Source organism: Balearica regulorum, chromosome 3, assembly GCF_011004875.1.
Source record: "Balearica regulorum gibbericeps isolate bBalReg1 chromosome 3, bBalReg1.pri, whole genome shotgun sequence".
NCBI classification, from domain to species: domain Eukaryota; kingdom Metazoa; phylum Chordata; class Aves; order Gruiformes; family Gruidae; genus Balearica; species Balearica regulorum.
In genome coordinates, this window is record NC_046186.1 from 125240436 (window position 1) to 125257873 (window position 17438).

General features: G+C 45.6%; 1 protein-coding gene across 2 annotated transcripts in view; it reads right to left on the minus strand.

The window, feature by feature from the left end:
* The window catches only part of ANAPC1 (anaphase promoting complex subunit 1), a 34116-nt gene extending 19417 nt beyond the window's left edge, over positions 1–14699 (minus strand). Inside the window, exons 1-20 of one of the 2 annotated variants that reach the window (XM_075749943.1) lie at positions 13658–14699; positions 13345–13506; positions 13123–13174; positions 12808–12917; positions 12326–12408; positions 11146–11219; positions 10716–10864; positions 10009–10229; positions 9169–9378; positions 8454–8549; positions 7920–8010; positions 7733–7798; positions 6689–6826; positions 6220–6360; positions 5787–5847; positions 5051–5238; positions 4209–4283; positions 2906–3171; positions 2259–2350; positions 1159–1307 (exon numbers count right to left, since the gene is read on the minus strand). In XM_075749943.1, coding sequence (XP_075606058.1) covers positions 1159–1307; positions 2259–2350; positions 2906–3171; positions 4209–4283; positions 5051–5238; positions 5787–5847; positions 6220–6360; positions 6689–6826; positions 7733–7798; positions 7920–8010; positions 8454–8549; positions 9169–9378; positions 10009–10229; positions 10716–10864; positions 11146–11219; positions 12326–12408; positions 12808–12917; positions 13123–13174; positions 13345–13506; positions 13658–13870 — 2637 coding nt within the window. In that variant the 5' untranslated portion in view covers positions 13871–14699. The remainder of the gene's footprint in view (positions 1–1158; positions 1308–2258; positions 2351–2905; positions 3172–4208; positions 4284–5050; positions 5239–5786; positions 5848–6219; positions 6361–6688; positions 6827–7732; positions 7799–7919; positions 8011–8453; positions 8550–9168; positions 9379–10008; positions 10230–10715; positions 10865–11145; positions 11220–12325; positions 12409–12807; positions 12918–13122; positions 13175–13344; positions 13507–13657) is intronic. The other variant, XM_075749944.1, reaches the window with a different exon arrangement.
* Positions 14700–17438: the final 2739 nt, after the last annotated feature.

The following is a 17438-nucleotide window of genomic DNA, read 5'->3' on the forward strand; positions in this document are numbered from 1 at the left end:
GAGTGAAAAGTTGTTCCCCATTAAAGCGAGGTCCACTTCAGCTATCTAGCCAGCAAAATCAAAGTCATCCATCACCCTATTTACTTTTCGATACTGCCAGACAAGCTGGCGTGCCAAAGGCAAAAATCACATGCAGGTAAAATTCTGCTGTGTGTTTCATGAAGATCTTCCAATAAGCAGCACTGCGGACATGCCAGATCCGACCTCTGCATAGGCAAGCCAGGCAAAGTCTAAGCAAAAACATCAGTACTTTAAACAGTCTCAGTGCTGCTGCTTCAACCCTCCACACTCTGAAGCAGAGGACAGGCTGACTCCTGGCAGCTCATATCAGAGACTCTGCAACTGATCTTGGATGCTCGGGGGTCAGCGTAGAGTCTCTCCTCCCTGTTTTGCTCTTCAGCCACCCCAGGCTCAAAATCTCTGCTTCAAACCCTGTACCGGCAGGTTTTCTCCACAAACGCTTTGTGAATAAGCAAGCAAGGCTTACCAGAAGATAACATCAGCACTTCTAACTACTCATGCGACTAAATATTTATGTTGATACATGCTCAAGAAGAAAGCCGGGAAATTCTCACTCACAAAATACAGTTAACTTTGAGTTACATTATTACTTTGCACATGCCACTACTGCAAACCACAAAAAAAAAAAACACATAAGCAGTGAAGCATAGGCTACTCACTCTGCACTCACGAGCTCTCCTTCCCAACCTCAAATACCTCCTCCCACCTGCTAAAACCCATCCACACCCTTCAGAAATATCAAAGTAATAAAAGAGAAGAGGAGACTCACAGGGATTTCCTCTCTGCTAAATGCACACGACTCTCCCTGTGGAGACCTTTACACCGCACGGTTTACTATATTGTAGGGATACTCAAGAGAATTTCACACAGACAGATGAGGTCTCCTTAGTATGGAGCAGCAACACTTGGAGATGCCAAAGTCTCCGAAGAGCACAGCTACAGCAGAATTATTTATCACAGGCTCAACACCCCTCCAGTGTGCCCCTGTTGCTCCACATAGTACGATCAAACCCTCTGTTATTTGACTTCCCACTAGGGATGCTTCACTTGCAGGAAATTAAGCAGCTGGGGCAAACCCTGGCCACAGTGCCGCTATGCTGCCAGAATAAAACGTATCCTTTGTACTAAGGTACATACCAGTACTACCAGTTTGCTCCTTTCACAGATTCCTGGTAAGTAAGGATAAGGCTGCACTCCTTCTCCCTTCAGACAGGAACTTAGCCACTGAAAGATACTTGGAGGCTCAGCAGAAAAAAATGAGGGATGGTGCATGAAACCTGTTTGGACTTAATCATATGAACAGCAATGACACTGAGCTCATGGCAAACGCACAATAATTCTCCACTATTCCCAAAGCAAGCCCTAGAGTACTCCTTTTAACAACAAAAATACAGTATTTCCCCAAAAACATTACAGGTCACATCTCTCTCCTGTCAAGATGGAAGTTTATGGCTAGACAGTAGTGAAAACTGGAGACATCTACCTCTCTCTCAAGAACAAAAATTATCTCAGCCCATGGTGGCAAGGAGTAAGTATAGAGTAATTCTCAAAAGTCTCACTGGAACAGTCTTGTAATTCAACAACAGTAAATTGCTTAAGTGAGAGGACAACCTAACTATAACCTCTTTGCCTTCCCTGTCCACCAACAGTAGCAGCAAAGCCTGAGCAATCTAGGAAAATTTTTTTTTTTGGCCAGGGGAAACAGTAGGGTTTATTACATGACTAGCAAATCTCAGCTGGTGGGACACTAAACAGGTGCACAGACAGTATATGACCTTATTTTAACTTGAAGGCTTGTGGGATTAGCTCTGATTTAGTTTTTATGAACTATAAATGGACAGCCTGCCAGCCTAGCAATATTTTCCACAGGAGAGGCACATCTCACTACCCAGCATTTCCACAGTTGTCTGCTAAGATTTCTCAGCCAGCCTGAGCTGGGAGTTTGCCAAGCCAAAACCACCATTCCCTCCCAAGTCCTTGTTCTGTGGAGTGTCCCATGAGGCACTGGACTGGAGGCACCAGCTCATGACTACGCTATGCTAATTTTACTCCAGTCTTCTCAGGAGGCTATTAAAAACAAAGGGACAAAGCAACCTCAGCACTAGGAGCACAGTTTTGCTTATCGGGATTAAGTCCTGACCGGCTTTAAAAGGAACAGTTACCAACATGCTCAGTATTAGAGAGAATTTATACATCGTTATCACTGAATATCCAGCTTCGCAAAGCCTTAAACTCACCTTGATCGATTATGCAAGTCTGTCTGGAGGTTTTTACAAGGGCTGGATAGTCTCTGTAGTAATAATCTATATAAGCATCAAGTTTTAAGTCCCTAGAATGAGAGAGAGGTGAATCACATCAGAGCAGAAAAAAACCCACTCCACCTTCCTGTATTTCTGTGACATTTTCTGTTGAGTTTTGTTAATGTTTGTGTACGCACTAGATATAAGGAGGGAAGTTCTGACTTTCTTAATTAAAGACCACTCATAGGCACTGCCCATTCCCTAAGCTGTCAATCTGTACGTTTAATTTTCCCCCAGTGCATTTCTCTTCAACTGTCTTTCTGCTTTGTCCCACACCACCACCACTGCCACCACCTAAGGCGTGAGCACTGTCACTAGCTTCCTCCAAATTCCAGCAGATGACCCTGCTGCATATAACAACTGCCAGCCTCAAAAAAACACGCAGTCTTTCATTTCAGCCTTGCTTCTCGTTGGCATGACAGAATAGAGGACAGGCCACCCTTTTCAGCACTGGGCACTGGATGCCACTTCCAGGAAGCATTTAGCCAGCCATTGTAGGTGTTACTAGGGAAGAATCTAGAGCCACAGAAAAAATGGGGTAGAAATAGCAAATAGCCACATACAAGATCTGCAGTTTGGCATACCTGGCCAGCTGAACCAGAAGGACAACAAGTGAACGAATTCCTTCTCCCATTAGACTATTCAGTTTGAGCTCCTCGTAGATGAGATGAAGAACAAAGAAAATTGTAGGAATATGGGTGAAAAGGAGGGTTGAGGAATCCAAACTAAGGCTCTGGGAAAAGTCATCCTTCGGAGCCAAAACTTCCAGAGGGTCCAGTCGCAAAGCTTTGGCCACAGGATGAGACTCAAAATTCCTATGGTAATCAGAGCTCAGGAGATATTCCCAGTCCTAGACCAAACAAACAGGAAAGAGGCAGAGGTTCCATGGTGAACATAGCCTTCCAGCAAGGGAACTCCAAAGCACTGTTACAGAGGAGGCTTTTCCCCATAAGCCAACACAAATGTGACTGTTGTATGGTAAACATGCTGCGCAAACCCCGCAAGCCAGAGCGATTCAATTGTTAAGTTTCATCCTTTTCCCCCTCATTGCTGTGCATAAAAGAATCAGAGCCTCATATTTAAAAAACAAGACAAAAGAAAGCTGAGAGTACCTTCCTTGCACCAATATTCTGTGCATGAGACCTCACCAAGTGACCTAGCGGTCCCAGCCTTCTTCATACCCCCCTGGCACAGCACGTGGACTTTTGTTCCACGTAGACCGTAACCCCATGGGCTCACTGAGCTCTCAACCCACAAAAAGCTAAGAGCACGACTGGACCACCACAGCTTGTAAGCCTCTTATGATGGGATGACAGTAAACCTCATCCACTTTACTGTTTCACCATGTGAAAACTTCCTATTCTTGTCTAGGCAAAACCCAGTGAATGAAATCTTAAACACTCCACTAAATTTGGTGAAAAAAAAATCAGCGCATTCAGTGAAGTCTAGAATTTGATGCTCCTAACTTGGCTAAAGGTGCTGAGTAGCCACGAGAGCGAGGCAACTTCATTTTAAAAGGATGAAGCATCTAGGAGATATCTGACATTGTCAGAAGACTATCTAGGATTGCTCTGTGATCCATATTAAATTCATTCCTCAGTTTAACCTATTTCTCTGGAAGCGAGAACCCTGACAAGCAAGGTCACATGATGCAGCCACTGCACAGGGCAAAATTACAAGCCTTTGGGGGAAGAAAAGTTCTCAGATGAGCTCAGATGAAATGCAATACTGAAAGGGTGTTTCCTCGGGTTTGCCTTAAAAAAATACCCAAACTCCTCAAACAAAACAAAAACCCCAAACCAAACCCAAAAAACCACCATAAACCAAACCACCACCACCCCCACCACCCCCCTTGCCTTGTATTTGTAAAAGAGAACCTTTCCTTACTTCATCTGACCCTATTTCTGATGGTCTAGCCTTCTTTGGCGCAATAACTGGTGAAAGTGATCCTTCAAAATCAAGCTGCAAGACATAAAAAGATCAAAAGTAGCTCAGAATTGAAATTCCCAAGGTTGCATAAGTGAATCACCAATCATAACAGCTGAATTCCAACCAAGTATTACATGACCCTGCTTGAGGTACTTCTATACTTTGCTTTCCTATAAAACATACTCCGCAATTAGATTATTGTCTATGCAGCTAGTTATTCTAGCACACGGTGCATGAATTTCACAGTTTGACTGTCTAAAGTCTGGTAGTTATTAGGACAGAGGAAATACTGCGGATGAGCTATTGCTAGTACTGTAGATATGCTGCAATTGCCTTTGTTGTAGTTGCACACATATCCTTGTGGATTCTCCGCCCCCCCAACAAGTACTGCAAACATACTTGCTAGCAGGAAACCCACTAACAGAAAACTCCAAACACATTCAGTAAAACAGCTGAAAAACTCCAGGAATTTTAAACATTGTAATATGAAAACTGCATGGAACATCCTCTTTAGGAAAGAGGAATCTGAGCTGTGACTTAGTCATGAACTGGAGTAAAATCTTCGTAATTTATTTTCATTTGATCAAGACAATGGTAAGTACCTTTTAAATATATTTCATGATAAACAGACTAAAATCAATGCCTGAAATTTATAAACACAGAATTGATTTGATGGCATCTTGTGATTTAAGACAAGATACAATCTATTTCTGACTTCAGTGTGTCTCTAACCATTTTGAACCTTGAATTACCTGTAGCTTCAACATAAACTAGGAGAACAAACATATGAGTTTGCTTACGTTACGTGTCCAGGATAGCCTCTCTGTGTTGTAACCCATCATATTCATGAGACATGTTACAAATAAATTCCATTCCGAGTGGTAGCTCGGTCCTCCTGGAGCGTTATAAGCATTGTACCACTTGACAAGCATCTGTACAGCTATCTCCTTGGGCAGGATAGCCTTGACCCCTTGCAGACATCTTTTCACTGTTGGAAAAGAAAAAAAAAAAAAAAAAAAAAAGTAGGTGTGTTTTCTGCCTTACCTCCTGGTACTCCTTCCAATCAGTGCTGTAAATCTCTACAGGTCCTCTTATTTGACCTACTTTTAAGTCTCCAGAAACCTTTTTTAATAAAAGCCACACCACACAACCTCCAGCAGCTGTTCCCTTAGTTCAGGTTGAGCGGAGCCCCTCTAATTCACCACACGAAGGGGAAAAAAAGAGTTCCTTTTTGCTCGTTACCGAAACCAACTTTTGCCTGAACCGCCATCTCAGCCCTTCCTCAAGCAATAAGACAGACAATAGTAGAGAGCAAAGCAACCTAAAGAACAAAGGAAGTTTTAAGAGTGCTGCGGGTGAGGCACTGAAAGCAACAGGGCACACCTAAAGAAGTGGTAGCAGCTCTAGAAGGTGAGTTAATAGAGCTTGGAATATGCGGTGCTGAATCATTACAGTCTGAACTATGCACAAACTACTTCAAAAAGGAACCCTCAAAAATTATGGAACGTACTCCACATGATGGATTCCGAATCATACCTAGCTCCGAAGTGGCAATTTCGGGAATAGTAATCCGAACCATTGTATTATTGCTGAGTTCCTGAAAAAAATTAAAAAGGTCAGAGACAAGTTACAAGACGCATAAAGTAAAGCCGGGGTCCTTTTCTATCAACTCAGAACTCGTTTATGTATAAAGCATATTTCTAATCCCTGGCTATTCGCTACACTGAACATGTGCAACCTCGGATGCTAGCTCCATGAAACACTTGCAACAGATCTTGATCACTTGAGGGAATCAATTAAATTCTCTGATTTCTAGAGTATTCTACAGAGAGAAAAAATGTGGAGGCACCAATGCAGGTGTGATATTCTGCTGTTGATCAGGAGCTGCTAGCAACGCAGTAGAAGTAAACTCGACCCTTACGCTGCTTTGCTAACAAAGCGTTGACTCAAATACAGGATGAATACCTACTAAAGTTACTCTGTTGTGGACAGGATCTCTCAGACCATGAATGAAAGTCCCAAGCTGCTGGAAAGTACAGTCTTCGACGTAAGTTGAGTCGTGAAGTTTGGTAGAATCCCTTAGCTCTGGAACTGGTGACAAAAGCACACCCTGAAAAGTGGTTAAAATGATTGCTTAGAATCGTTGAAATGAGAGGATCTGAGCAAAGATTAGCTAAAATTGCCATTCTTAATGTACTAGTATTTTGAAAACAACTATAACTATCTTTCCAATCTCTACCTCAGAATTTTTACAGAAATCATAAACGTGGGCTGCACTGAACGGACCTTGTTTAAACACTACTTATTCAGGGGAATTACAGAAGAAAAATAAAAAAAGACTTAGCTCCAAAAGATACCTTGAAAGTTAAAAAATCAACCAATCGTTTGAAGCTGTTACAACTAAACCCTTTCCAAGGCAGGGCTTCCTTCCTTCTTACCTCTTCCAGGGGCCCCAGATGCTTATTCAAAGGCTTGGATGGAGTGCTGATGCTATCCAAGGGAGTGCTTGGCCGAGGCATTTGGTTGGACATCGTCAGGGATGGAGCAGGCAGCCCAGGAATAAAAACCTTGCCCACCTTTTTGTGAACAATAGATAGGAAAACAAATAGTTGGTTTTCATGCCTGTGCTTCCATGAGCTCGCTTACATATACAGACATTTCCTCTGAGATGTTAAAATCCGATAAAGTTTTAAGAAAAGTGGATATGTACTTAAAATGAAAGTCTCTGAAGAGAAGATTAAAGATTACTTCACGTAATTACTTTCTTCAGATGATGACACACTGAAAAAACTACCATATATGGTCAATATTGTAAATCATTGCTACAGGTCTACTCCCACTAAAAGTTCTAGCAGGGCTTCACTGAGAAAGCTCTACTTTCAAAGAGTATACTTTTTTAAAATATACATATATACGTGTGTGTATATACAAACACACACACAAATGTGTGTATACACACGTACAGATTGCAGTGTCCAAGGTTTGTGTATACACAGAGAGAGCATGGTGCGTCTCCGTAGAATTTAGGAAAAAGCTTTAATTATTATGGATGAAACACGTTCATCTTAATAACAGCCCTTTGTAAAGCAAAATAATTTGACGTCTAAAACTATCTGACATGCTACAGAGAATTTTGAAAGTTTTTTTTGTTCGGAAACAATTCGTATTTTCCATATTCTTCAAGTTTTCTTTCTTTGAAAGCATTTTATTACTCTAGTATCACTGAAAATAAGCTCAAAAGATTATTTAATTGTACCACAAGGTGCCACCAGTTCTTCAGAATTATCTTTCCAGCACTACCTGTGAACTACACTTGGTACGTGAGCACAGCCACCTTCCCAAGCAAGTCCCAAGCAAGCAGTGGTACGCAGTACCTTAAAATGATACCTCGTAAGGTACGATGCACACAGGATCTCTCTGCAAAGCCCAGCTTGTAACCAAAGATCAAACATTTATTTTGGGACAGGACAACTGTTACTTACCCGAACCACTCCAGAATAAAGCACTAGATTTCCACTGCCTTCCAGAACCAGCAGCGTGTCGATTCCCTGTAAGAATCCAAGTAGAACATTCAGCTTCTTGTATTTAAAAGTAGAGACACGACAGTTGGACAACACAAGCGACAAAGCAGGATACTCCACAATTAATAGTGCATGCAGAGGTACATACCTGCACTGGAGCTGCATCCTTTGCTTGAATATTAGTAATAGAACCAAAGATTAGCTGCGACTTATCATTGCTCTCTTGAAGTTTTACACACCTAGAGATTTGAGAAAACAACAGGAAACATAAAAGGACTGTCCTATCTGTTGTTACAGAAAGAAGATAGAAATTAACACCGTGTTGCAGGGTGCAGTTACTTTTATTGTGGTATACCTGGTTGCTTCCTCCTTCCTTTGTTTTGCCCTGCTACTGAACTTATTTTTACTCTACTAGTCTAACGAAAATCCCCAATGTACTTCTACAGGGTAAAGATGAGGATAAATAAGAATACTATTCAAGTTACAGTGAAGGTTCCCTCACAACTTCAGTTTTATTTAAATAGCCCAAATCATCATCACTGTTACAACCATGTCATCACACGAGAGCTGGTGATGTACCACACGATGTCATAACAGAATAAGTATGTTAAACCCCATATTTAGCTGGTAATTTCTAGAGCGCTCCTCTTTGTTCTCCTGGCCCCAAGATCGGGATGCTCACCGCAGCTGGAGCTGGGATTCCACTAAAAAGCACAAGAACTTCTGCCCACAAAGGTCAGTAGTAATAAACACTTTGGATGCTTGGGAATTCTTCTCTCTGTAAAAGACACAATGATCAGCACACTGTTTGGTCTGCTATAAAAAACTTGATGCAGGAAAACACAGCGTCCACAAGCTGTAGGGTCACACTAGACTTCAATTAGCAGTGCATCAGGTTGCCAGAACGCACCAGTCTCAGTTTCAGTCGTTACTCTTGAAATTGGTTTTCTTGCACTCCAAATTCCACGTTCCCCACTTTCTGGCACGCAGAGCACATACTATTTGGCCTTGTTCTCCTATTCAGGTCTTAGGTTTTATGCTGCGCTCTGCCCCTTTTGACAGTAACACTCCCCCTAGACTAAGATCAAAAAAACCCCAAAGCAATGACCAGGTTAGAACCTACTTTGCTTTAGAGATCTCACAAAACCATTCCCCAGCTCTGAGGGCTATAGATAACACAGCAGGTAAAACCATTCTGAGTGCCTAATTCCCTTTTCAAGGGAGCTGCACACTTCGTGAGTATCATTTTTCCAAAAAATTAGAATGCGCAGGCCCACGCATCTATTTTAAGCGGCACCATTTGCAGAAAGCACACGTTAAAACAAGCTGTTATTTTACTTTATTGCGCCCTGCAATGGAAATCCAAAACTTCTCGTATCCCAGCGCAAGCACCTAACCTCATGTTTGTGAGCGTTTCTGTCCACAGATGATCTATACACAGCTCGGGAACAATTGGTTCGGTTTCTGGTATAAGGAAGGAATCACTGGAAGTGCTGTTTGGTGAATGGGTAATACTGTGCCTCTTCGGTGACTGGGCATTACTGGAAAAGTTGAACCTCTGCACTCCTGAGAAAGAATGCACTCCCAGGGCAGGAGAATGAGAGCGGCTGCAAGGAAAAGACATAAGACACTACTGCAAAGTGGATTTCAAAATCCGGTACAGAATCCCAGGGAGCTCATTCACTCGTAGAAACTAAAACCAAACCCACCGTAAAACAGCAGTTTGGTATTAATTTCTTTTAGCAATACACCCCAGCATAGGTAAACAGTTATCTAACTGATCTCCAGTCATCTCTGTCAGAATCCAACAGATGAGATTTCAAGAGCAAGAAAAGCGACATTTTAAGTTGCATGGTCTGTTCCATCAAAAAAAAAAAATCTCTCCCAACCCATTCCCTCTAAACTGGGCTTTCTTTAGAAAAGCTAAATGAAAACACTCTTGGGGCTCAAAAGACCTGCAGACAGTCCCTGACTCCAGTACAGACTGGCCGTGTGATGACAGAACAGCCTCTCTGGCTCCTGCACACCAATTACGGGTCTGTGCTATAGGGATAATAGCACACCAAACGTCACGAGAGCATTCCAAGAGGGCTTTCAGATGCTGCAAGAGGGGAGGCACCTGCACCTTGGATGGACAGACTTGTAGAGAAAGATAGACAGCAATTCCAGCTGTGCATCCTATTCTATAGCTCGGATTCTTTGGTATCATCTGTCTACGCGTCGTGTTCAGCACCCACCTCAAAGCAGCCATGTTGGAGATGGATGGCGAGCGGGACTGCATGCTGGGTGATGACACTGATCTGCTCTGGCTGTGGATAGATGAGTAGTTCTGGAAAGGGGAGCCCACAGGCGAGTCTCCTTTTGAGAGGCTTCTGAGATGAGCAGTCAGAGAGCTGCTAGTGGCCACGTGCTGCGGCGTGCCCATCTGCTCTGAGAACTTCAGCACTGTGTTCTGCTCCTGGGAGAGAAAACAGAGCTGGCTATGCACAAACAGCACATGAGCAGTAGCAGCCAGGAGGACACTCAAATAGCTTGTTTCCTCAGTTAGGTGCTAAAAATTTATGCCTAGGTAGGTGCTCAGCCCACGACGTTATTCCTACCACACTCTCTCACTCCCAGCCACAGAAACTACTCCTATGGTTTTCAGGGCAATAAGTTGTCTGTCACTTTTGACAGAAGACAACAGTTTAAGCAAAGTCCAAACCTTCTGGAACAACGGAAGGAATATCATGATAAACACGGTACTCTTCATGACCATCATGCAATCTCCCTGACTGTGGTACAGGCAAATACATGAAAGAAACTATTTATTTTAAAAAACAACCATCTTACTCTCTTATAAACAAAACAAATCACAAATACCAGGCGTTTGTAACACACACAGCCATAAGGGCATGTCAACACACACAAAAAATTTTTATAAGGATGTTTAATAAATTTGTACCTCTGGCTTTACTCTCCGAAGAGCCCAAACAGTATGTAAACTCTGCACAGTATCATAGGTCATCACTATGGAAGGTTCAGCACTGAGAAACACGATCCTCAAGGTGTAATCAGCAACGTACTGCACTCTAGCAGAGCCGAACACACCTGCTAAAGAAGCAGTTAACTTCACTTAAGGCAAAAGTATAATTTCTGCAACAGTGTTATCAGTTACAGGGTTAGCATTTCTCATACCCTCCTTCTTTAGCAATCTGGGTTTCTTTCCTGAGCAGTTTCCCTGTTGACAAAGCAGCTAAAACGACCCACTTCTGAATTCTTGAAAGAGTGATTAGCTGCAAATTTTGTAATACAGAAAGCGCTGGAGCGACACATTAAGTGTTCAATGCCAGGCTGATGGACTCCTAGGGACTCATCTGAGGATGTAAACTTACCTCCAGACTTACAGACCAGAGGTGTTATCTCATCTAATGGGTGTAGCATGCTGAACATCGTAGGCAAAGGTTCTCTAGAAAGAAACCAAACAGAGCACGTCGAAAACCCAAATGCTAACAAGGATAATTGTTTTCTTGTACATGTGCTGCGATCCCCAAACAGCTCAGACCTTAACAAACCAGAGCCTGAAATCTTACAGTAGACACATCTATTCCGTTCACAGAATCTTGTCGGATTAAACGAGTTGAGTCAGGCAATGGCTGGTGTATCAAACGGGATGATTACCTCTCGGTTTACATCTCTGAGCACTTGAAAATGACCCCACCTGGTGGCCACACGACAGATTTTGGCCAGCCCGAGTGAACGGAGCTGACACCAGCTGGCTTGGAGGAGGAGTAGGAAGAGCAGAAAGCCCTTAACCCAGGTTCATCTTAAGAATTTAGGCTCCACAGGTCCCAGACAAGCAGGCAGCCATCAGGTCATCTGTATCCATCACAGAGCAGCAATCAGGCCACACTGGAGGAACTTTCACAGAAGACTAGCTTGAGTAGGGTCAAGCATGATTTTTGCTATGTACCCTCGAACATTTTCAGGACCTCTATTTCTAATCTCAACTCTTCTGAGGACTAGAGAATCACAAGTGCCCGGAACAGACACATAAAGCGCAAGAGAGAGCAAGCGGCTGTATTAAAAGCTGCTCAGCTGCACACCATTCGACTCCTTACTCTGCTTCTCAGCTGTATGCCCAGCCACACAGCACAGGGTCTACAACCCTCAAAGAGGTAATGGGATGCTCCACACATTTAAAGCATCCTGCAGCTAGGAGGAAAAAAATGTCTCAATGACAGTCCCTTAGTGAATCTCCCGGTCTACCATCACAGCCTGGAACCAACTCCCTGACAAACTTTAATGAAACCAGTAACACCCATATCGTGCCTCCCACACCCTACTCCCAGGATCATCGCTCCCAGCTAGTTCTCAAGACAAGGCAATATCAGAGGAACATCATGAATTGTCGGTATCCAGCCCCTTCCTGCTATTTCCTGATGTTTCACCTGACTTCACCTGTCCCCGTCACAAACACGCAGACCCCTTCATTATTGCTTTTCGACTCTTGCACTCCCCTATTAGATTAGCAAACAGTCTGTAACGAAACAATCAAAGCCACTCGCTACATACCTGGGTGGACTTGGAGGTACTTCATGTGAAGAACTGCTGCGCTCAAATAACAAACCATATTTTGTTGGCCAGACGTTTGCAACCTATAAAAAGTTACAAATATATTTATGACCAAAAAAACTCCCAATCATTGTCTACTTTCTATACGATTATGTTTCATGTTTGAGTATTTCAGTATAGCAAATAAGATATTTAGGCCTTTTCTTCAGAGCAGGGTAACGTAAATAGGAGCAGGTTCTCAGATTACGAAGTGGTCATACCCATACTTTCCCACGTCATACAACCGGCTGCCACTACTTCCAGAAGCATTCAGTGCCCCGACCACAAAGCCGCACTTCCATCAGCTTTGTCGCTTTCACCCACGAAGCAAAGAACTTGGGCAGCCACCGTCGCAGCGTTTTACACACATGTCCCCGCCCCAACACAGCGTGCACACAGATAACAAGCCCATTTGTGGACAAAAATAGAAGTACAGCACTTACCTGAAAAGGTAAAGCAGCAATGTAATCCTTTCCCTCTATGCTATGCACATTTATACAGGAGTTCTGCAATATGCAGATGCATTTCTCTACTATTTCATCACTGCCTGAAACTGGGAGGAAAAAAGAAATGAAAATTACATGGTGAAGTTTTCATCTTTCTTTAGACATCCCCTATCCATAAAAAGTAAATTTCTGGAGGGGGGTGGGGTGGGGGTTGGCAATTTTAACACAGCAAGTCTTGATGAATAAGCTTCTCAAGCTGAGAGAGCCGAACTCAAATTATTTGTCCGGCATTACAATAAGCAGGAAACTCACCGTCATCTTTTTCAGATTTTTCCTGGGGTATAGTGAAGTCGCACCATAAGGCCTAAAACCAAACGCAGTACAGTTATTTCTAAAGAACGGTCTGGTGCTACTACCGAATCTCACCTTTCCTTATCTCCCCAGAGAACCTCAGAGCATAGTCTGAAAACAGCCAGTAAGTATTTTTTAGCTAACACGCACTCATCCAGTTGCCACGGTCCCACGCTTTCATACCTGTAGAACGGGGCTGTCGACAGTGAAAGCCTTATAGACGGTAGACGCTTGGTTTTTACTTCCTTTGCTCCAGATGACCATGTTGCTGGCCACATACAGCTCTTCATCGTAATCCACCTCCTCCCCGACATCACTGACACCTTTCCTCAACTGCCAACTTTCCTGAAAACAAAAGATTTTTTTTTTTAAGGAAAAACTTACACGAGACCTGCCGGCGCGATCACAACGGCCGGTCGTTGCTCAGCAGTCGTGGTTTGACCAATTTATTTCGGAAGCCAGGCCAGGCTCCCTCCCCTCCCGCGCTGCCTCCTACCCGCTGCCGTTCGTGGATCGTCACCTCGCGGAGGGACCCCACCAGGCCTGCCGCTCCGTCCGAGGAGCAGAGCTCGGAAGCGGGCTGCAGCCGCCGCAGCTGGAGGGTGAGGGCGCTGGGGTGGCGCCGGCAGTGTTCGCGGCCCCGGGGGACGAACTCCTGCAGGTCGCCGGCCGCAATCATCGTCGCCCTCTCGTCAGAGTGGTCCGACATGGGGGCCCGATATCCTCATTATTTCTGGAACGGACGCGCACTACGCCGCGACCGGGCACCCGGCTCCCGCGCCGCCCGGGGGCCCCGCGGGAAGCGGCAGCGCGGCTGAGGCGAGCGCGGACGCCGGCGGCGGCGGCTCCTCACACGGGCGCGGCCATCTTGTCGCTCCCGCCCTGCCCCGCGGCGCCGCGCGAGGAACGCCGGGAGGGAAATGGCGGCGGCGCGGAGCGGCCGGCTGGGTTCCCACAGGGTCTTAACGCCGGGCCCGAGGGCGTTCGGTCGTGTCGTCTGAAGGGAGTCCTGCTCCAAACGCTGGTTTGGGGTGGGACGGTCACATCGGTCTTTAAAACAGAGTCGCTGGGGTGTGGGTGCGGGTGCGGTCCGGGCCCTCGGCAGCCCGGCGTCCCCTGCGTACCGCTGTCACCTCAGCCCCCCGCGCCTCCCTTTCCCGCCTCCCAAGGCAACTGTCCTGTAAATCTCAGGTCTGCGACAGCCCTTCCCTTACAGCCAGGCCCGTACGTCTGCAGTTGAGTATTACAACAGCTTCTACACTGGTGCCTCGACATCTTTTCGTGTTACGGTGTTGATCTGTACTGAGCGGTATGCGCGAGCGGTTACTTGCCAAAGGCCGGCACGGCGCTCAGCAAACAGAATATACGTTAGACCCTTTCATGGGGCTGGCAGCGCCCCGTCGCTCCGCAGTCGTTGGCAGCCGTGTCGTACAACCCTCTTCGCGGAATTTCAGATGCTCGTGCGGTAGGGATGAACGTAACCCGTTGGATGTCTGGACTCCGCTGATTTACACCCACCAAAACCCAGCTCCGGCGGCGATGGGTGCCCGAGGTGGCAGTTCTCCCCGGGAGAGGTTGGGTCGCCGACCCCCGCTCCCGAACGGGTGCAGGGACAGCCTGCACCCTGGGAAGGGCCAAGGCTGAGGGTGCCAAAACCTTCCCAGCTGCACCTCTGGCTACTAGCGCTAGGTGTCGGGCAGTTAGCTGGGCTTTTCTGGGGAGAAGCGCCAGATTTCGCCAAAGGAGTGATGCGCTGATGGGTATTTCTGTACAAGCAAATCTCACCCCTGTGTAATCCGTTTGGGTTCCAGCATCAGCTGTGCTGCTTCGGTTGTGGTCTCACAGCAAAACGTGCAGAAATAGTGCTCTGGCATGTTCTCAGCTGCCAAAATCTGTTGGGACAATCAGATTACTTTTATTCTAAAGAACAAGTTTCGCTGGTGAGATCAGCACCGTGCTGTTAATCTGCCCATCTTGCAGGCACTGCAGCACACACACGCATCCAGACCACGCAGACGTGTCAGCAGTAAGCAAGCCTATCGTGCGGTCTTTTCAACCATTCGAGCTTTGCGAAAGGAGCTCTTCTCTTTACCTCTCACCTCTACAATTGCTCATCTAAACAAGAGGGTGTTGCTGGCCACAGATCACAGCCAGTTACTAGCTTTCAGCGTAGTGCCTTTCCTGCCACGGCGTGCTTTCTCCATTCGTGTCCAAGTAGCACACCAGAAAATGCCCTTTTTTTGTTGTGGGTTGTTTTTTTTTTCTTTAAATTAGGACCTGTGGTGTGAAGTGCAAAAGGAGCTGGTGTTTGTCTGACAGGCAATCATCACAGAACAAAACCTGTATGAAGTACCCCAACAGGAACTGGAAGGGCAGTGCATTCTGACGGGGATGATTTATTTTCAAGATACTCACATGAGAAACCAAAGGAGGAGGGAGAAGCTGGTGAAGAATTGAAAACGTATTTGAAACCATGGCTCCAGCATGTGGTTTAGCGAATCTTTGGTTCAAGTTGACAATAAGCTCTATCGTTTTCTTAGAAACGAGAAGAAGCCTGCTGAGGAAAGCCAGGTTTAGGAGAAGCAGGAATTCACAGAGCTGCAGAGTGCTTTCAAATTGTGTCACAGCTTCTGGCAGTAAGACAACCGGAAGAAAGGGTAGCTTGGATCTACAGATCCAGCCAGGGACCAGATTTCCATATGAAGACAAATGAGGGTATTTACACAAATAAGACCGTGAAATACAAACAGTAATTTTGTGGGCAAGTGAGAATGCCCAGGGCTCAAAATGAGGAAGGTTCAAGCCAGCGTCCAACCTTTGGATATGGCTTTTGGCTTTTGCGAAATAATTTGCAGACCAGGAGAAATTGTCCTAGGAAGAAACAGCTGAGCCAAGGGACAGAATGTGCCTGGTAAGAGACGTAGCATGCACCATGTGGCCAAAGAAAGCAGCAGAAGAAAAAAGGCATTTTAGTAGCACCACAAAATGTTCGGGTTTCTCTGCAAATTGTTTGCGAGCTGCATTCTGTGACAGGGGTACAACACTTAACACAAACGGGCCATGTGCCTTGAGCTAAAAACATGTTGCCAAAAGAGCTTGGTATTTAAAAGAACAGGAGCCCCTGCAAAAAGAAATAAAAATAGACACAAAGAGGAAGCAGAAATAAAGGAAAGACGATATTTAGCAAAATGAAAATAAAAATACAGAAATAGCAAAGGGGAAAATAAAAATCTCAGCAGCTGACAGCCCAAAGCCTGATTGCCATTTCTGCTAAATGGTCCAATTACACAAGGATTATGTTGCCTCCGAAGTCTCCGAATAGTCTCGTGAAGAAAGGATGTCAATGCTCTGAAGTGAAACTGCAAAAACCCCAAAGGGGTTCAGGCACCACGATGCTCCAGGGTGCCTCTGAGCACCTCCAGCGCTCGCCGGGACCCTGCTAAGAGAAAGCTGAGAATACCCAGTTATCGGAAGGGGATTGTAACCTCTCACACAGGCAGGAGAAGCCCGTGATGATAAAGACAGTATCTTTGCACTTACGAGCAAAACTCCGCATTCATATGTCTACCAGCACAGGGGCCGTAGCCCCTCCTTAGCGGGATGGCCTGGGCGATAGATGCGATGATCTTTGTACCAGAAGCGGTGCCTGGAGAGCTGTGAGCACGACTGGTTTAGCTGGTTCAAGGTCGGATCCTGGCGCTCAGACAGAGGAGACAGGCAGCCTTTGTTTCAGATAAAAGGGTCTCCCTTTTTTTTCCATCCTCCTTCCTTTGGCATCAGTTGTTTTTTTCCCTCTCCCGCTGCCCCGTGAGGGCTGCAAGGTATTTCTAGGGCTAAATGCCGGCTGATGCCCAGCCCCAGGCAGCGAGAACAGGGGATGCTATTTGGGGAGAGCTTGTGAGTCCGGCCACGCACGTCCTTTGGGACCAAAACCCACAAGCCATTTGTGTGCAGACCCCAGCCACTGTTGAGTTTGGGCTTCTGCTTGTAGGAGGGCCACGGAGGCTGCTCCTCAGCCTGTGTTCTGTATGCTGATGGAAGGAGAGCGAGGACGGCGGTATGCCGGGCGAGGCAGAAGCTGCGCATCACTGACCCAAGAGCAACACGGTCAGGCTGTCTCCTGCCTTCCAGACCTTTCCTATCACAAACCTGGCCTGAGAGCTTCTCCTCCCCCTGTTTCTTCCTTCCTCTCCATGCACGGGCCTCTTCCTCACGTCAAGCTGTGCCCAAATGAGCTGCAACAAACCCTGTTGAGGTGGAGACTGGTTTACAGCAGT